The sequence below is a fragment of the Diplotaxodon limnothrissa genome, linkage group LG22, assembly GCF_057381915.1.
Source record: "Diplotaxodon limnothrissa isolate DT_005_m linkage group LG22, D_limnothrissa_male_GT1.1, whole genome shotgun sequence".
Taxonomy (NCBI): domain Eukaryota; kingdom Metazoa; phylum Chordata; class Actinopteri; order Cichliformes; family Cichlidae; genus Diplotaxodon; species Diplotaxodon limnothrissa.
In genome coordinates, this window is record NC_140616.1 from 3,184,369 (window position 1) to 3,204,496 (window position 20,128).

Genomic DNA, 20,128 nt, shown 5'->3' on the forward strand with positions numbered 1-20,128 from the left:
TCAGAAACAGTTTTTTGTTGGTCAGCTCCAGCCTTGAGACCACAGCTGGCGCCGATATGGTAGCCACATGAAATGATGGTGGTTTCCTTTAGTGCGAACAACTGCATGTCAATTTTACAGTCGATCTAAATGTCCATCAATCTCCCGTTGGAGATTTTGTGCTCAAAGAGCATTTTTTAACTGTCTATAAATTCTACAGGGTTCATGTGTGTCACATGCTAAATATGCTGTGAAAAAACTTTTTTTAAGCAAGTCCTGCTGGAGTCAGTTCATTTCCATAGAGAGTCACTTTGCATCAGCAGCACCATGCTCCAGTGCTCTGGGAGAGTTTATAGTCCTGAGAGTTGAACACTGGATGACTGACAGCTGTCCTTCATCACAACAGAAGCCACAGAAATCCTCCTCATCAAAAACATGACTTTGATCTGCGTCCTCATCTGGACTCTCCTCTGCTGCTGCTTCACAGGTAAAGTCCAGAGAATCAAACTCCTCTCCTCTATCAACATCTGTCCCTCTGAAATGAAGCCCACAAAACCATGAAGCTGCTTTATGTTTTTGTCTCTGTGTCCTCAGAGTCTAAACCTCAGGTCCCAGTGACTCAGCCTGGAGCAGTGAGCTCTGCTGTGGGAGGAACTGTGAGCATCAAGTGTACAACCAGTCAGGATGTTTATGTTCATAGCAACAACCACTATTTAGCCTGGTACCAACAGAAAGATGGAGGAGTTCCCAAACTGCTCATTTACTATGCTAGCACTCGAGCATCAGGGATTCCAGATCGTTTTACAGGCAGTGGATCAAACAAAGACTTCACTCTGACCATCAGTGGAGTCCAGGCTGAAGATGCAGCAGTTTATTACTGTAAAGGAGAATTTAATGTCAACTCTTGGGAGCTCTTCACACAGTGAAAAACAGTCGTACAAAAACCTCCCTCAGTCAGACTGAACAGAAACTGCAGTAACTTCCAGCTGCAGCAGAGACTGACACAGTTCAATGAGCACAAACACAATTTCATGAAGGGACTGAATTTTCCATCACATCACTCAGAAACCTAAAGTTCACTATTAAATGATCATTATGGTGGAAACTTCTTTCTACCCACTCAAAACTCAGGAAATCTCGAACTAACACAGTTGTTGCTGTGAATCTTTGAGTAGTTAGAAGATGCTTGATCATGAACTTTGACCTCAGCTTCATAATGGATCACAGACACACTGTCTTTAAATAAAAGAAACAAATCTCAATCCTCAGTCACCCTGAAGCTCAACGATTTCTAAAGATTATTAAAGTGATTCTTTTTAAGAAAACAAACACTGCTCTCAGTCAGTTCAGTGTCAGCGTGGTTCTCCAGGTGTCCTTTTAATAAATAAATCCAACTTTCAATGGAAAAATAAATAATTTCAAACCAAAAATCGAATCAGTTTAAAGTCAAATATATCCAGTTTTACATTCAGCTCTTATGAGACCAGAGTTTTTCATTTTTTTCTCGTCTTCATGTTCAGACAACAAACATTTGAAAGTGAGGCCTTTAGCCTGCATGTTAGCAGCTTTCAGCCAATCAGAGCAGAGTTCAGGATGAATAAAGTCACTTAGTGCATTAGTGTGAACTCATCTGCCTTCTGCAAAGAGGACACCTTCTGTTCATTTAGATCAGCCACAGAAGAACTCAGGCACACATTTCATAAACAGCTTCACTATCATTAGCTCACACACTGATGCTAAATCAGTAGCATTTCAAGCCAAGCAGCACCCATCAACAAGGATTCCTGTCACTCTGTTGACGTCAGAATGTCTCATGTCATGTTTTCTTTAGGCTTCCAAGTTCACACAATTCTACCTTTGAGTTTAAACTTTCTTCAGAATTCAGAAAAATGCATGAAACCACATATTTACTTTGTTTTTAATAATTACTTTGCTTCACTTCAGCATTTTTTTTATAATCTACAATTAAGGCAAGGCAAGGCAAGGCAAGTTTATTTGTATAGCACAATTCAACAACAAGGTGATTCAAAGTGCTTTACAGAGACATTAGAAACAAGAACAAATAAAAAGCATGATTTAAAATTGATTAAAACAAGCAAATAAACTAACTAACTAATTAATAAACAAACAAACAAACAAACAACAGTATATAAAATCAAAACAGATAAAATCAGAGATAAAATCAGTAGTTAAATGTAAGTTTTGAAATTTAAGCTTAAAGTGTGGATTTGGTGCTTTATTCCAATGCAGCTGAGAATAGGTGAGACTTCAACCTGGATTTAAATAAACTGAGTGTTTCAGCTGATCTGAGGCTTTCTGGGAGTTTGTTCCAGATATAAGGAGCATAAAAGCTGAATGCAGCTTCTCCGTGTCTGGTTCTGACTCTGGGAACTGATAAAAGACCGGATCCAGATGACCTGAGGGATCTGGATGGTTCATACTGGGTCAGGAGGTCACTGATGTATTTTGGTCCTAAACCATTCAGAGCTTTATAGGCCAGCATCAGAACTTTAAAGTCTATCCTCTGACGGACAGGCAGCCAGTGTAAGGACCTCAGAGCTGGACTGATGTGGTCCACTTTTTTGGTCTTAGTGAGGACTCGAGCAGCAGAGTTCTGAATGAGCTGTAGTTGTCTGACTGATTTTTTAGGTAGACCTGTAAAGATGCTGTTACAGTAATCAAGCCTACTAAAGATGAATGCATGGACTAGTTTTTCCAGGTCCTGTTGAGACATCAGATCTTTTATCCTTGAAATATTCTTGAGGTGATAGTAAGCTGACTTTGTTATTGTCTTAATGTGTTTTTCTAAGTTTAGGTCTGCATCCATCACTACACCCAAATTTCTCGCCTGGTTTGTGGTTTTTAGATGTATAGATTGAAGTTCTCTGGTGACCTGTAATCGTTTTTCTTTGGCGCCAAAGACTATTACCTCAGTTTTGTTTTTGTTTTGCTGGAGAAAATTGTGGCACAACCAGTCATTGATTTCCTCAATGCATTTACCAAGAGCCTGTACAGGGCCTCGGTCTCCTGGTGACATTGTGATATATATTTGTGTGTCATCTGCATAGCTGTGATAGTTTATTTTGTTGTTGTTTATAATCTGTGCCAGTGGGAGCATGTAGATGTTAAACAGAAGGGGTCCCAAGATGGAACCTTGGGGAACTCCACATGTGATACTTGTCTGCTCAGATGTGAAGTTACCTATTGATACAAAGTATTTCCTGTTTTCTAAGTATGTTTTGAACCAGTTTAGTACAGTTCCTGAAAGACCTGTCCAGTTCTCCAGTCGTTTGAGTAATATGTTGTGGTCAACTGTATCAAATGCTGCACTGAGATCCAGTAAAACTAAGACTGACATTTTTCCACTGTCTGTATTCAGACATATGTCATTAAACACTTTGGTCAGAGCGGTTTCAGTGCTGTGGTTCTGTCTAAAACCTGACTGGAAGGCATCGTAGCAATTATTCTGTTTTAAGAAGTAACTGAGCTGTTGAGAAACTGCTTTTTCAATGATCTTACTTAAAAACGGGAGATTTGAGATTGGCCTGTAGTTGTTCATTTGTGTCTTGTCAAGATTGTCCTTTTTCAGTATAGGTTTGATTACAGCAGTTTTTAGTGATTCTGGAAACACACCTGATAATAAAGAAAAGTTGACGATCTGTAACAGGTCTGACTCTAAAGTCTTTGAGACCTTTTTGAAAAAACTTGTTGGCAGGACATCTAAACAGCAGGAGGAGGAGTTCAGTTGACCTAAGATGTCCTCCAGGTCTTTGCTGTTAATAGGTTGAAACTGTTTCATGGTGTTTAAACAGTTTTTTGGTGGACATCCTGGATCTGCTGTTGATGTACCAATTGCTTGTCTAATTTTTTGGATTTTTTCAGTGAAGAATTTGGCAAAGTCATTGCAGGCCATGGTTGAATGAAGTTCAGCTGCCACTGACACAGGAGGGTTTGTTAGCCTGTCAACTGTAGAAAATAAGACCCGAGCATTATGGCTGTTTTTAGTGATGATGTCAGAGAAGTAGGACCTCCTTGCATTCCTCAGTTGTAAATTATAATTGTGAAGTTTCTCTTTATAAATGTCATAATGAACCTGGAGGTTTGTTTTTCTCCATCTGCGCTCAGCTTTCCTACACTCTCTTTTTTCATTTTTCACCAGTGTGGAGTTTCTCCATGGAGACTTCTTCCTTCCAGAGATAACCTTCACCTTAATGGGAGCAATAGTGTCCATTACATTTAACATGTTAGCATTGAAGCTATTGACGAGCTCATTGACTGACCCTCTGGACAGGTCAGGTGTTAATGGGAAGACCTGGTTAAAAATTGCACTACTGTGTTCAGTTATACACCGTTTTGTGATCACTGTTGTTGATATATTTGTGTGGGCTGAGATTTTACTTTCAAAGAAAACACAGTAATGATCAGACAGGCCCACATCAGACACAGTAACCTTTGAAATGCTCAGGCCTTTGGAGATCAGTAGGTCAAGAGTGTGTCCTCTATTATGTGTGGCCTCTGTTACATGCTGAGTCAGCCCAAAGTTGCCCAGAATGTTACTCAGGTCTTTAGTCCCTTTGTCCTGAGGGTTGTCCACATGAATGTTAAAATCCCCAGCAATAATTACACAGTCAAAATCAACACAGATCACAGACAGCAGTTCACTGAGGTCATTAAAAAGTCTGTGCAGTATTTGGGAGGCCTGTAAACATTAAGAAACACAACTTTGGATGGGGCCTTCAGCTGTAAAGCCACATATTCAAAAGACTGAAAACTTCCAGGAGACAGCTGCTTACATTGAAATGATTCATTAAATAAGACAGCAACCCCTCCTCCTCTCCTGCTCGCCCTGACCTCACTGATAAAACTGTAGTTAGGAGGGGTCGTCTCGATGAGAACAGCTCAACTGTTACTTTGGTCCAACCAAGTTTCAGTTAAAAACATAAAATCAAGGCTGTGCTCAGTGATTAAATCATTAATTAAAAATGTTTTCCCAGCTAGAGATCTAATGTTTAATAAAGCCAACTTAAGTGTTTTAGAGGTATTACTTGTCCCCTCGTGTTTGGGAGCAGTCTGTGGCACACAAGGTATGTTTACTATGTTTAAAGATCTTTTAGAGTGCAGCTCTCTGTGTTTTGACCAGGCCACATGTCTCCTGTCACCTAAAAGTACAGAAATTTTAAAACCTTCTAGTAAACAGGGTCCCAGCTTCTCCTGGGAAAAGTCATCACTGCCATAATCCTCACAGCCCGGACCCTTCACACATCACGCATCAGACTGCGGAGACAGGGCATGAAGAGGAACTAAGGGGGGCGAGGCTGGGCAATGTGACTTCGATTGCTCTGTTGAGGGTGGGGCTCGATGGCGAACCTTTGGCCGCTCTGGTGGGGGGTTTATGGGGGACAAAAAGGGATTGGGACGGGGGGTAGATCTGAGCCCAGCATTGACCCGCTCCATCATCTCCTCAGTGAATAACTGTCAGAACATTCGATGTCTTCAATATGTAATAATGTAAAGTGGAAATGGCTTCAGCACTGAGAAGGAAACAGCTGCAGCTGACTGACTCTGTGTGTTTGCATATGTGTCCTGCCTCTCTGCTCACAGCTGTTAAGAGGCCAGTGTTGATCAGTGGCTGTCCAGGCCTTTCAGAGCCACTCACACACCAGCAGCACAATGATGATGTCACTGACTCTACTGCTGGCCACCCTGGGGCTCCTTGTTCAGGGTGAGACTCTCTGTGAAAACTTTGCTTCAGCATGCAGCCAGGTTCACCACAATGATGTTCTGCTCTGATGGAGAAACTCTGAAACCAGCAGCACTGACCTTCTTCCATCTGTTCTCCATGTTAGAGAAATGATCCTCGAATGTTTGGATGTTCATCATCTCGATAACTTTTCTCCACTTTTTCATGTTTTCAGGTTCATCAGGAGAAAAAGTCCTGACTCAGACTCCTACAGCTCAGTCTGTTGTTCTTGGACAGACTGTCTCTGTCAGATGTAAAGCCAGTTCAAGTGTTGGCGGCTGCCTCAACTGGTACCTTCAAAAGGACGGAGAATCTCCCAAACTCTTAATTTATTATGCTACCAGCCGTCAGTCTGGAGTTTCTGATCGTTTCAGTGGAAGTGGATCTGGGACTGACTTCACTCTGACTATCAGCAGAGTTCAGGCTGAAGATGCAGGAGTTTATTACTGTCAGCAGTGTAGCAGCCGCCCGTTCACACAGTGATACAACGCCGTACAAAAACCTCACAGCTGGAGAGGAACTGAGCAAAAAGATCATCTGAACTGACAGCTGCTCAGAAACACACATTATTTTACATTGATAAAATATTTTTATATTTTGTTATAATATTTTTTTTTATAAATGTTAATATCATCAGTTGTAACATTTTCATTATTTTTTATTATTTTAATTTAAAGTTCTTTGTGTACAAAATTTTTATTTTATTGCTACAATTAATTATCTGTAAAACAGAGAATATCCATACGGGCAACGAGTGAAAGCAATCAATTAAATATTTGATCTTTGAATTATGAAAGTTAGAAACAATTTTCTCAAAGTCAAAAGACTAATGACTAATTCATCCTGCTTTAAATTCCACACAAGCACAAATATTTATGATTATCATGTAATCATCTTTAAAGCAAAAACTTCAGGCAACGTGTCTCTGAAGTGTTTTAGGTACATGCTCTATATTATATATTACTACATTTGAATTTAATTTATCAGTACACACTGACAGTTATAAATATTTCCATTAACACAGCTGATTTGAGAGTATTTATGTTCTATTTTAAATTATTGTTAGCATTACTGTCAGCAATGAAAATGGGATCATAGTAATTCACTGTAAGACAACAAGAGATACAGACTGTTTTCTCTCTGCTCCTGTTTTTGGTAAAGTTCTCCATGCAAATGATACCATGTACTTTAATTATGTCACTGAATCTCTTTATTAATATAGTTTTAATGTGATGATCAGAATCAAATGCAGGACAAAGAACTGCTTCAGGATGAGAAATTATGAAGAGCAGCTGGTTCATCGACTGCTGACGTGACCCAAACAGCTCGACTCACATTAGATGTGGACATAAGAACACATTCAACCTTTTTACAACACCTGATGTTTAACAATCTGCCCTGTTGGAACTTTTCACGGTTTTCTTCCTCCTTTTGCTTCCGTCTGTCCTTTTGGGAGGAGCTACATCCCCTTTATTAAAAGCTTTATTAAAAGACCAGCAGCAGCCTTGTGGCATCTCATCTCATCCTCTCATTCTTTGAGCCATAAATTTAGGGACTGCAACAGGATCAACAGATGTTCACATTTTAAAGCATTTTTTATACTTTTTTAAATTTTGTGATCATTTTGGCTGTCGTATAACTTGTGACATGGATTTTTGCAGGAAATCTTCTTTTTGGTCAAGTTTTTTGAAATCTGGTGTCTTTTACTTTTACGTGTCATCCGTACTCTGTTGATGCATTTTGCACCCTGTCGACACCTTTGTGGACAAAAATGTACAAGAACAGAATCTGGCATTAAATCGTCATAAAACAATATTTTTTCAGCTTTTTTGTTTTTCATGAAGAACTTAATAATTATGGAATCAAATCAGTTTTGTTGCTCAACTTTGACATGTCCAAGACACTAATAGACACTAATGTCCCATCCTATTTATTATATGGAAAATATTTAGTTTTGGAGAGTTTTTTCAATAAAGATTAAACTGTTTAAAGTGGCATTTAAAAGGTTTAAACTGTGAAAATTATTTAAATTGGAAAAGGGCTCAATTTATTTTTGAAGACAAAGGAGAAAAAATATTGCCATATGAGGATTTTATGGCAAATTTTTTGCATGTACATTTTTGTATATGAAGGTGTCGACATGGTGGGAAATTTGATGAGGGCAGAAGAGTTAAATAAAAAGAGACATTCAGAAAAATAATTTCCACTTAAATAAGTCTAATTGGATACTGAAATGAGCACCTTTGTTTCTGTCAATATCATGAAGTGTTTGATTCATTGACAAACAACATCCCTGCTGGAGTCAGTCAGATGATTTCCATAGAGAGGCACTTTGCATCAGCAGCACCATGCTCCAGTGCTCTGGGAGAGTTTATAGTCCTGAGAGTTGAACACTGGATGACTGACAGCTGTCCTTCATCACAACAGAAGCCACAGAAATCCTCCTCATCAAAAACATGACTTTGATCTGCGTCCTCATCTGGACTCTCCTCTGCTGCTGCTTCACAGGTAAAGTCCAGAGAATCAAACTCCTCTCCTCTATCAACATCTGTCCCTCTGAAATGAAGCCCACAAAACCATGAAGCTGCTTTATGTTTTTGTCTCTGTGTCCTCAGAGTCCAGAGGACAGATCACAGTGACTCAGCCTGGAGCAGTGAGCTCTGCTGTGGGAGGATCTGTGAGCATCAAGTGTACGACCAGTCAGGATGTTTTTCTTTCCATCGCTTTAGCCTGGTACCAACAGAAAGATGGAGGAGTTCCTAAACTGCTCATTTATGATGCTGACACTCTAGAATCAGGGATTCCAGCTCGTTTTACAGGCAGTGGATCAGACTCTGACTTCACTCTGACCATCAGTGGAGTCCAGGCTGAAGATGCAGCAGTTTATTACTGTCAGAGTTTTCATGAGATCAACAGTCAGTATGTGTTCACACAGTGAAAAACAGTCGTACAAAAACCTCCCTCAGTCAGACTGAACAGAAACTGAACTGACTGCTGCAGCTGGAAGATACTGCAGAGACTGATACAGTTCACTGAGGACACACACACACACACACACACACACACACACACACACACACACACACAAAGAGACATTTGAGATCAATCTAAAAATAGTTTCTTTCTCTTTTTCCTTTAAATTTAACTAAAAATAAGTCAAGATGTTCTGAAGTTGAGAACAGTTGAGAAAACTCTTGATCATGACCTTTGCCCTCAGTTTCACACTACAGACGCTGTAATATAATCTATGATTTGTTAAATTTGAACAATCATCAGTAAAATAAGACCTTCCTGTTGACATATACAAAATACAATCATTAAATATCATACAGCTCGACATAAAAAATAAATTTTATTTTAAATAATCTAAACATAAATTTGCGGCTCAAAAACAGAAGTCATGAGTTGCTTTCATGATTAAATCACATGTGTCCATAACTACACATACATAACATCCAAATCATATGCAGTGACATATTTGTCACATGTATACAACCCTTACTCTGAGATTCAAAGTTCATCCTGCACTTTAGACTTTCAGATGAAACAACCTCACCTCGAGTTACAGTCAGTACCTGTTGAGGAGCTTTCAGTGACAACACACGATCAGATAGAAGCGTCCATTTATTATTGACATGTATGTGCTAAAAATAGCTTTTGTCCAGATTCACTGAGAAGTTTGTATCCCAATCTTTAAACACACGAAGGATCAAGCGCTAACACTTCTAATTTTAGCAGCCACACCACCACATGTAAACTGCTGCGTCCATCTGGATTTTGACGTGACCGACACAATGCATTATGGGACTGTTGTTCACGCAAATCTGAGTTTATAATGGAAAAAGGAGGCAGAGGTTGGTTTGGTGTTTTAAAGTTAAAATTTGGAGATTAGCTGCTCTGCTGCAAAATGATGCAGTCGCTCATCTGACCGAACAGAAGCATTTTATGGAGTGGACTAATTTTTGTGCTCAAAGCTTGGAACCATCAACAAGGCTCAGGTAGCAGCTGGAAGAAGGAAAAACAATATTTCAGAAAACATGTTTTTGTGATCTCAGCTCTGTTGGTAAGTTATAATGCCAGCACATGTAACTGTTGTAGCCACTCATAACCAGTCTCAATCATTTCCGTCCAATTGCACTAACCCGTGTCATCACCAAGTGCTTTGAGAAACTGGTTCGGGGACACATCAAAACTGTCACAGGGTGCCGAGGCAGGCCGTGTGAAAATATAAACGGACCCAAAATGCAGACTGCTTAAGTTGTGAGTGAGCTTTATTAACAAACAGGTGAAACAAACCGGGACGAGGAGGATGAAAACCAAAACCTAAGAATAAACTAAACTGGGAAAAGCTACGCAAAAACAAACCTGAAACCTTGAGGTGAGAAACAGAGGTGCAGGGAGAATACACGAGAACATGGAGGGGAACAACACAGACGAACCAGCAACTACTAAGACAGAAGACACGACTTAAATACACTCAGAGAACACAGGGAGATTACACACAGGTGGGGGACACAGCTGGGAGTGATTAACGTGACGAGACAGGGGAGGCTACTGAAAACACTCACATAAGACGCAGACCTTCACAATAAAACAGGAAACACATACACGCACTGACACAACACACAAACTTCACACAGACTGGGGAACACAGAACATAGGAACATGAAACGTGAACAAGGAACGTACAAGAAACCCAAAATAAACAGAACCACAGAATAAACACGGAGTCGCAGACTCCGGATCATGACAAGAACCTGCCCCCCCCACTCTGCACCCACACCAATTCACATACCGGACTAACAGATCCACCGAAGACGCCATAGCCATTGCTCCCACACAGCACTGACCCACCTGGGACAACAGGGGAGCTATGTCAGAATGCTCTTCATCGACTTCAGCTCAGCATTTAATAAAATAATACCAGACATTTTGATAACCAAGTTAGCAAACCTGGGGCTCCTACCACCCACCTACTGTTGGATAAAGGACTTCTTGGTCAACAGACCCCAGCAGATGAAACTGGGTCCTCACCTCTCTTCCCCTCACACTCTCAGCACCGGCTGGGTACTGAGCCCGCTACTCTACTCCCTCCACACATCTGACTGCAGTCCCGTCCGCCCAGAGAACATCATTGTCAAATTTGCTGATGACACAACGGTGGTGGGGCTGATCACAGGGGGAAATGAGGCGGCTGACAGAGATGAGGTCCTGAGACTGGGAGAATGGTGTGCATCAAACAACCTGGCACTTAACATCACCAAGACCAAGGAACTCATCCTGCACTTCAGGTGGAACAGAACTGCCCCCCTGCATGTCAACAGAGAATGTATCGTGTGAGTGGAGTCCTTCAAAATTCCTTGGCGTCCACATCTCTGCAGACCTCTCCTGGTCAGCTAACACCATGGCCCTAGTCAAGACAACCCAGCAGTGGCTACACTTCCTAAGGGTGCTCAGGAAGGAGCAATTAAATGCCCCACTGCTGGTGACCTTCTACAGATCCACCATCGAGAGCCTGCTTACCTGTGCAGTCGCAGTGTGGCACGCCAGGTGCATGGGGGCAGACAAGAAGAGACTGCAGAGGGTGGTAAACAAAGCATATAAAATCATCTGCTGCCCCCTGCCCTCCTTGTCTGCCATCAACAACTCCCGTTCTCTCAGCAGCGCCAGAAACATGTTAAAGGACACTCTCCACCCCGGCTACCATCTTTTCAACCTACTGCCCTCTGGCAGGGGCTTCATATCCATACGGGCCAGAACAAACAGCTTTGGGGAAGAAGCTGTCCCTGAGTCTATCACCATACTCAACTCAAACTTGCAGAAAAAGTAATCTGCACTGAAATATCATCAATTCTCTGCCTGTCTGTCTCTGTCATGTAATACTGTACTGTGTATTTATATTTATATTAAGTGTATAGATAAATTGTTGTATAGTTTGTATAATGTGCTAAAGCACAAGTGCACTTTTATAGAGCTGTTTTAATCTTGTTATACTATATATAATGACAATAAAGGCTTTCAATTTCAATTTCCAATTAGTTACATGTTGTAGAGCTGTGGACGGCTTACAGAGATGAGACATGTCAGTTTAAACATTTGGGTCTTTTTTCCTAACTGAAAATAAATTAATAAATTAAGGGTTAAAATGTATAAAACAGCTTTTACTTGGGATGTTGGATGTAAGTTTCACAGTCGGGTTCCTCCACCAATCGTGAACCACAGTGATACAAACTAAAAAAATGAAAATAGAAGCAGTATCACACGTTTTCAACTCTATAGTTTAGGGAAAAAAATACAGTCGACTATTAAATATTTTTGACAAGTTAAAAATTTGTGATTTAACTGCTAAATTATTTCAATGTCAGTAGTTTTAGAATTTTGTCACAAGTCGAAAAAGTTGGAATCAACATATTTCAAAGAGAAAAATAAATATTATGAATACATGTAAATCCTATGTTATATAGAGAGGCTAATCATTTATTGCTGCACCACTGATAATTTTACACAGGGAGTTATTACAAGTACATAATAAAATGAAAGAAAATTGTTTGGGTAGATAATGTAAATATAAGGAGTGAAGTCATGTACCAAAGCCTATATTCCATAAGCATCAACTGATCCATTGATGAACAATTTAAGGTGGATTTTTCTCAGTCCTCTGCAAACTTTATTCATAAATTACACAAATACCAATAACAGATATCACTGATTTAAAATGATCATTAATATTTTGTAAGAGTGACAATAAATGTCCGTTTTGCATAAGACACAAACCTGCAGGAAATTTCCAAACGCATGAAAGAGTAAAGAAGGCAATAAACATGAAAATATTTGAATTAATCTTTATTGGGCTAATAAATTCATCAGCATTACAACAAGACAAAAAGAAAATAATCAGACCAAGAGGACAAAGAGAGAGCAGTATCAGAGTCCCAGTGAGTCAGCTCAGGACTGGGAACACTGGTCTCTGCTTATTATGTCTGAGACAACAGTCTGGGTGGCCTCACAGGTCACAGAGCCCACCTTCTCCCACTGGTCTGCAGGGAGCCTCAGGGTGCTGCTCCAGCTGTAGAGGCCGTCATTCTGCAGCGCCCCGGGGCTCCTGCTCTCCTCCCCACTGCTGCTTCTTCCATCTACCTTCCAGGACAGAGTCCAGTCTGAGGGGAAGCCCTTGTTGGCGAGACACATGAGTGTAGCCTTCTCCGGTCTCAGCGCATCATCACTGGAGGGGGCCAGTACTGTCAGGGAGGGGCGACTAAACCCACTGCAGAGAGAGAAAGAAAATACATTTTAAAGAAGTTGACAGTTTAAATGAAACTGGTCTTCAGTGTTTCACTTCCCTCGCTGAGCTCGGTAACCATGGAAACAGACAAGCATCACAGCTGAACCCTTGCAACAGACGAGTTACAGTACAAACAACTTAAAACATTGTGTTGTTTTTCAATATATCCCCATCTATAAACTCATTCTTAATCTAACAGTTAAAAAAAACAAACTACCTCTGATAAAACTACCAACATTTCTTATTCTTCTTATTCTTCTTACTTTCAACAAATAAATATGTGAAACAGACAGAGAACTAACAAAAATGAATTTTTGCTCCTTTTGAGAAAGATAAGTATTAACTGCACTGAAGTAGACAATAAAACTCTTCAAATCTGTTAAATATGTAATTATTAATTGAAATCTTTTTGACAGATCAAGATAAATGGATGACAAATAATTTGCAGTTACTTCCAGAGACAGAAAATGTCAAACATTTAGTTTGTCTGAAGTCATTAAATAACCAGCTCATATTTCATATTTTCATTTATATATAATTCATATTGTTCTAAAGTAGTAATTTCTAGAATCATAAAATGAAACTAAATAAAAGTAATTTACTTTCATAAAACAGTTAAACATATTTACAGTGAACATCCAGTCTGGTTCCTCCACCGAACGTGTACCACAGTGATACAAACTCATTGAGGCGCCGTACAAAAACCTCTGAGAGACACGGCTCTCTGACTCTGAGACAAACAAACTCAACAAAATCATTCACTGTTTGTCCAGTTTGTCGGCCAACATGAAAACAAATATAAACAACAAAGTTTTATAAACAGTACATTTATTTAAATTCCAGCAACAGGATCTGGGTCGGACTTGAACCCAGGTTTCTGCACTGAGCTTTGTGTCAGAGGAGCTAAACTGGCTTTGAGAACTGGCTTTTAAAATGAGACAAATATTATCGACTGGTCTTCTAACAGGATATTCTACCCCCAAAATAAACTTTTTAGCACATTTTTAAATAAACAATTAGATATTTGGAAACAAGATGATATTTTGAAATAAGGCCCTAAATTGTGAATCCACCTTGTTGTAAAATGTCCCAAAAAACTGAAAAAGAGAGAAGCATCATGATGATGATCAAACAGAAGAACAAATAACCTGAACAACATGTTTGCTCTGGGTTAGGGTCAGGGTTAACCTCTCACCCAAAATTATTTAACTGTATATGAACCAGTATCAGAGTAAAGCCAGCGTCAGTTGCTGATAGTATTCCTATAACTAACTAATTTTTATTTAGGTTTTCTAGAATCTCTTCATTTATTTTAAATGTTTCACAAAATCAAAAGTTCACAATAACATAGTGAGTGGCAAAACTTTCTAGAATTCAAAAAAATAAGTCCTTCATTTTCTTCTAAATTATGGGATTTTAAGATATAAAAGACCTTGGATAGTGGGATTATTTAATAAAATAAACACTCATAAATACTGAAAAAAAAAGAGTAGATATATTTCCAGTAGATCCCCTGATAAATGCAGACACAAAGGTTATTAAGCAATGTCGAAGGAGAGAAAAAGATCATTCAAAATAAAGTGTCTGATCACCTCCTCTGCATTCATGCTCTGACTCTCTGAGCTCGACTGGAAGGATGAAAACCATTCTTCCTTTCAATAAAACACATGCGCTGAGATTTGAAGGTGTTACCTACTGCTCACTGTGTCTGTGGACTTTGTTAATTCAATTTCCATAACAATATGTTTTGAAAAATTTGTTATAACAAACCACGTCATCAGATGGATCCCACTCCCAGCTGGAGTCAGATGATTTCCATAGAGAGGCACTTTGCATCAGCAGCACCATGCTCCAGTGCTCTGGGAGAGTTTATAGTCCTGAGAGTTGAACACTGGATGACTGACAGCTGTCCTTCATCACAACAGAAGCCACAGAAATCCTCCTCATCAAAAACATGACTTTGATCTGCGTCCTCATCTGGACTCTCCTCTGCTGCTGCTTCACAGGTAAAGTCCAGAGAATCAAACTCCTCTCCTCTATCAACATCTGTCCCTCTGAAATGAAGCCCACAAAACCATGAAGCTGCTTTATGTTTTTGTCTCTGTGTCCTCAGAGTCCAGAGGACAGATCACAGTGACTCAGCCTGGAGCAGTGAGCTCTGCTGTGGGAGCAACTGTGAGCATCAAGTGTACGACCAGTCAGGATGTTTTTCTCTCTAGCTATTTAGCCTGGTACCAACAGAAAGATGGAGGAGTTCCTAAACTGCTCATTTATGATGCTGACACTCTAGAATCAGGGATTCCAGCTCGTTTTACAGGCAGTGGATCAAACACTGACTTCACTCTGACCATCAGTGGAGTCCAGGCTGAAGATACAGCAGTTTATTACTGTCAGAGTTTTCATGAGATCAACAGTCAGTATGTGTTCACACAGTGAAAATCTGTCGTACAAAAACCTCTCAGCTGAAGAGGAACTGATCTGAAGCAACAGCTGCAGAACAAACTACAAGACTGGGAGGAACGATTACTTTAATATTTACTGTGGAAGTTCATTTGTGTGCACTCACAGTTTAACATTCATAAATTTATTGAATACGTTGTTAGTAACATGAAAAAAGAAATGAAGTGGTGTCCCCGAATAAAAAGATAAATGTTTAATGAGTCACAGAATACAGACACAACACTGGCTCCAGATGTTTAACACATTAACATTATTTTTAGATGACTGATGTTCTCTGCAGCCCATCAGTCTGACTCATTCTTAGTTTCTACATTTATAACAATAAGTTCAGATGAAAAGACGTAGCTGGAAGGTCCACAAAGAAAAAAAATGTTGTTTTTGCTCATTAAAGATTTTTATATTAATCCAAGTTGTAAAATATAACAAGCTGTCATTAGAAATACAAATACTGCTGTCAGTGTTTCTGCACTGATGATCAGCTCTTTTCTATTTGTAAGCTGTTAAATATTAAACTGATCCTTCTGTGGAGCTCAGCTGCAGTCCTTCAGTCCTCCATCAACAGAAAGATGGAGGAGTTCCAAAAATGCTCATTTATCGTGCTACCACTCGAGCATCAGGGATTCCAGATCGTTTTACAGGCAGTGGATCAAACAAAGACTTCACTCTGACCATCAGTGGAGTCCAGGCTGAAGATGCAGTAGTTTATTACTGTATGGGTGAATTTGATAGCAGCTACTGGGAGCTCTTCACACAGTGAAAAACAGTCGTACAAAAACCTCCCTCAGTCAGACTGAACAGAAACTGCAGTAACTTCCAGCTGCAGCAGAGACTGACACAGTTCAATGAGCACAAACACAATTTCATGAAGGGACTGAATTTTCCATCACATCACTCAGAAACCTAAAGTTCACTATTAAATGATCATTATGGTGGAAACTTCTTTCTACCCACTCAAAACTCAGGGAATCTCGAACTAACACAGTTGTTGCTGTGAATCTTTGAGTAGTTAGAAGATGCTTGATCATGAACTTTGACCTCAGCTTCATAATGGATCACAGACACGCTGTCTTTAAATAAAAGAAACAAATCTCAACAATCAGTCACCCTGAAGCTCAACGATTTCTGAAGATTATATCGAATCAGTGTAAACTCAAATATATCCAGTTTTACATTCAGCTCTTATGACACCAGAGTTTTTCAGTTTTTTCTCGTCTTCATGTTCAGACAACAAACATTTGAAAGTGAGGCCTTTAGCCTGCATGTTAGCAGCTTTCAGCCAATCAGAGCAGAGTTCAGGATGAATAAAGTCACTTAGTGCATTAGTGTGAACTCATCTGCCTTCTGCAAAGAGGACCTTCTGTTCATTTAGATCAGCCACAGAAGAGCTCAGGCACACATTTAATAAACAGCTTCACTATCATTAGCTCACACACTGATGCTAAATCAGTAGCATTTCAAGCCAAACACCCATCAACAAGGATTCCTGTCACTCTGTTGACGTCAGAATGAGTCTCATGTTTTCTTTAGGCTTCCAAGTTCACACAATTCTACCTTTGAGTTTAAACTTTCTTCAGAATTCAGAAAAATGCATGAAACCAAATATTTACTTTGTTTTTGTTGTTTTTAATAATTACTTTGCTTCAAGGAAAATTACCTTCAGTCAAACTACAAATGAAAACCACAAACACTTACAGTCACCAACAACTTTACAGATACAGTTTGGCTTGTTTGGTTTCATAATGTCTCACTGAACATCCAGAAATATCAGTTTGTCCTCATTTCTGTCCTTCAGCAGAACAAATATCATTCCCAAAATCCTCCAGTGGATGGAAACTGGTGGTTCACGTCTTTTCCACGTCCATGCAGGATGTTTCACATGTTCATAGTGTCAGTCTGTCCTTCTTTCACACTGTCAGGCTGCACACTGTGAGTCAGGCCTGTGATAAAGAGATTAACAGAAAATGTTAAAACTGGGAAGTTTAGTAAATGTTACTAACCTGTTGTACCTGCATGTGTTTGTAGATTACTCAGCTGCAGTCATCCATTCTCTATTTCCTGTTTGCGGTGCACTTTAACAAGTTTCACTACCCCTGCATGGTGAATCAACGAGTGTTTGCAGACAAGTCAGCGACTGCAGTGATCTGCTAGAAACCTAACCGCCGTCATTGCAACCGATTTGAGCCAGCAGTAAGAGTTTGTTGGCTCTGACTACAACCAGTAGGAGCCACAAACTCCAGCAACACCAACTGGTCAACGGAAACTTATTTTCCCCTCGTGACTGGAGGTTGATGGGGGGACACTCGGCCTGTGTGACTGAAGGCTGAGGATCCACAAAAGGTTACAAAATACAGCAGATTCATTTGTTTCTTTAATACTTGTAAATTCTGATTCTTGTATAAGAGATTTCTTTATCATTGTAATTATGTTAATTATTAAATGTCTGTTCACAGTAAAAGAAATGATCTTGATATTTAGAAAACAGGTTGTTCTTCCTGTAACCTCGGCCTGTTGGTAGTTTAATTCTGCAGTGGGTGACATTATGTAATAATAGTAATGTAGTAATGTTTTCTAAATGCTGGATTTAGCACTTACTAATATCTTACTAATGGTTTTTACTGTGTCAATATTAAGTGTTACAATTACATTGATGTTAGAACTGTGTCTTCTGTTCTGTTGTTCATTATGTTTCTGAATAATTTCAGCTTTTCTCAGGAGAAGAAATCAAAACTATTTCTCTCCACTAGATGTCATGAATTCTTTCATTATTCAGTCTCACTGAGGGAAGCTTTGTAAGCTCAGGACAGCTGCAGCTGACTGACTCTGTGTGTTTGCATATGTGTCCTGCCTCTCTGCTCACAGCTGTTAAGAGGCCAGTGTTGATCAGTGGCTGTCCAGGCCTTTCAGAGCCACTCACACACCAGCAGCACAATGATGATGTCACTGACTCTACTGCTGGCCACCCTGGGGCTCCTTGTTCAGGGTGAGACTCTCTGTGAAAACTTTGCTTCAGCATGCAGCCAGGTTCACCACAATGATGTTCTGCTCTGATGGAGAAACTCTGAAACCAGCAGCACTGACCTTCTTCCATCTGTTCTCCATGTTAGAGAAATGATCCTCTAATGTTTGGATGTTGATCATCTCAATAACTTTTCTACACTTTTTCATGTTTTCAGGTTCATCAGGAGAACAAGTCCTGACTCAGACTCCTACAGCTCAGTCTGTTGTTCTTGGACAGACTGTCTCTGTCAGATGTAAAGCCAGTTCAGGTGTTGGCTCATGCCTCCAGTGGTACCTTCAAAAGGACGGAGAATCTCCCAAACTCTTAATTTATTATGCTACCAGCCGTCAGTCTGGAGTTTCTGATCGTTTCAGTGGAAGTGTATCTGGGACTGACTTCACTCTGACTATCAGCAGAGTTCAGGCTGAAGATGCAGGAGTTTATTACTGTCAGCAGTGTAGCAGCTGGCCGTTCACACAGTGATACAACGCTGTACAAAAACCTCACACAGCTGGAGAGGAACTGAGAAAAAAGATCATCTGAACTGACAGCTGCTCAGAAACACACATTATTTCATGTTGATAAAATAGTTTTATATTTTTTTATAAATACATGTTAGAAATGTTAATATGATCATTTTGTGAATGTTTTTATTATTTTTATTTTTAAGCAAGAAGTTATTTATCCTATAAATAGAATTTTATTGCTACAATTAATTATCTGTAAAACAGAAAATATCGATACGAGCAACGATTGAAAGCAATCAATTAAATATTTTATCCTTGGATTATGAAAGCTCGAATCAACTTTCTCAAACCCAAAAGACCAATGACTAATTCATCCTGCTGTAAGTTCTACAGAAACACAAATATTTATGGTTACCATGTCATCGTCTTTTTTATAAATATTTCTTCACGTCATTATGCGGGCCACAAGTAGAGGTGAAATGGTCTGTGAGATTGAGACACAGAAATTAGAGCCTCTTGATGTGTGTTTTGTTTGTGTTTCCACCCGCCTGGAATCACCAAAAATAGAGAGGGCACAGCCGAACATATGAAACAGGAAAAGACCGACGTGGAAACCCTTTATTCCAACAAAGTAACTGTATTCTGAATGTCACCTTTTAAACGGTAACTGTAACGGAATACAGTTACTCATATTTTGTATTTTAGATACGTAACGGCGGTACATGTATTCTGTTACTCCCCAACACTGGTCTGCAGGGAGCCTCAGGGTGCTGCTCCAGCTGTAGTGGCCGTCATTCTGCAGCACCACGGGGCTCCTGCTCTCCTCCCAGCTGATGCTGCCACTGCCATCCACCTTCCAGGACAGCCTCCAGTCTGAGGGGAAGCCCTTGTTGGCCACACACATGACTGTAGCCTTCCCCTGCTGCAGCTCCTCACTAATGGTGTCTCTGTTATGGGTCGAAAGTTTCACATTTCTATCAAGTAAATGATTCCATGCCGTGTTTCAAATTAAACTGAAGAGTTGTAAGTCCATTAGCCCTTGGTGAATAAATAATGACAGAGTCTAATATGACAGTGTTGTTGTTTCTCTCAAGCTTTATTTACCAAATTTTGACTCTTTCAACTCTAACACATTGATCCAAATTCACGCACAGATGTTCAACTGTCTTAAAGTCTGAAGGACTTGAAGGACACTTTATATG

The 20,128-nt window shown here is 39.8% G+C and overlaps 1 pseudogene and 4 gene segments (V, D, J or C); 3 read left to right on the forward strand and 2 right to left on the reverse strand.

Moving 5' to 3' along the window:
• LOC146609171 (Ig kappa-b4 chain C region-like) overlaps positions 1-20,128 on the reverse strand; it is a 103,909-nt gene that overhangs the window by 77,640 nt on the left and 6,141 nt on the right.
• LOC146609177 (Ig kappa-b4 chain C region pseudogene) overlaps positions 1-20,128 on the reverse strand; it is a 63,003-nt pseudogene that overhangs the window by 36,354 nt on the left and 6,521 nt on the right. The window lies entirely within an intron of this gene.
• LOC146609182 (Ig kappa chain V region 120-like) lies at positions 415-905 on the forward strand. The segment is given in 2 exon segments: positions 415-466; positions 574-905. Coding segments are annotated over 2 exon segments (384 nt in total).
• On the forward strand, positions 5,656-6,202 carry LOC146609183 (immunoglobulin kappa variable 6D-21-like). The segment is given in 2 exon segments: positions 5,656-5,701; positions 5,895-6,202. Coding segments are annotated over 2 exon segments (354 nt in total).
• Positions 8,176-8,657, forward strand: LOC146609184 (Ig kappa chain V region BS-5-like). The segment is given in 2 exon segments: positions 8,176-8,227; positions 8,335-8,657. Coding segments are annotated over 2 exon segments (375 nt in total).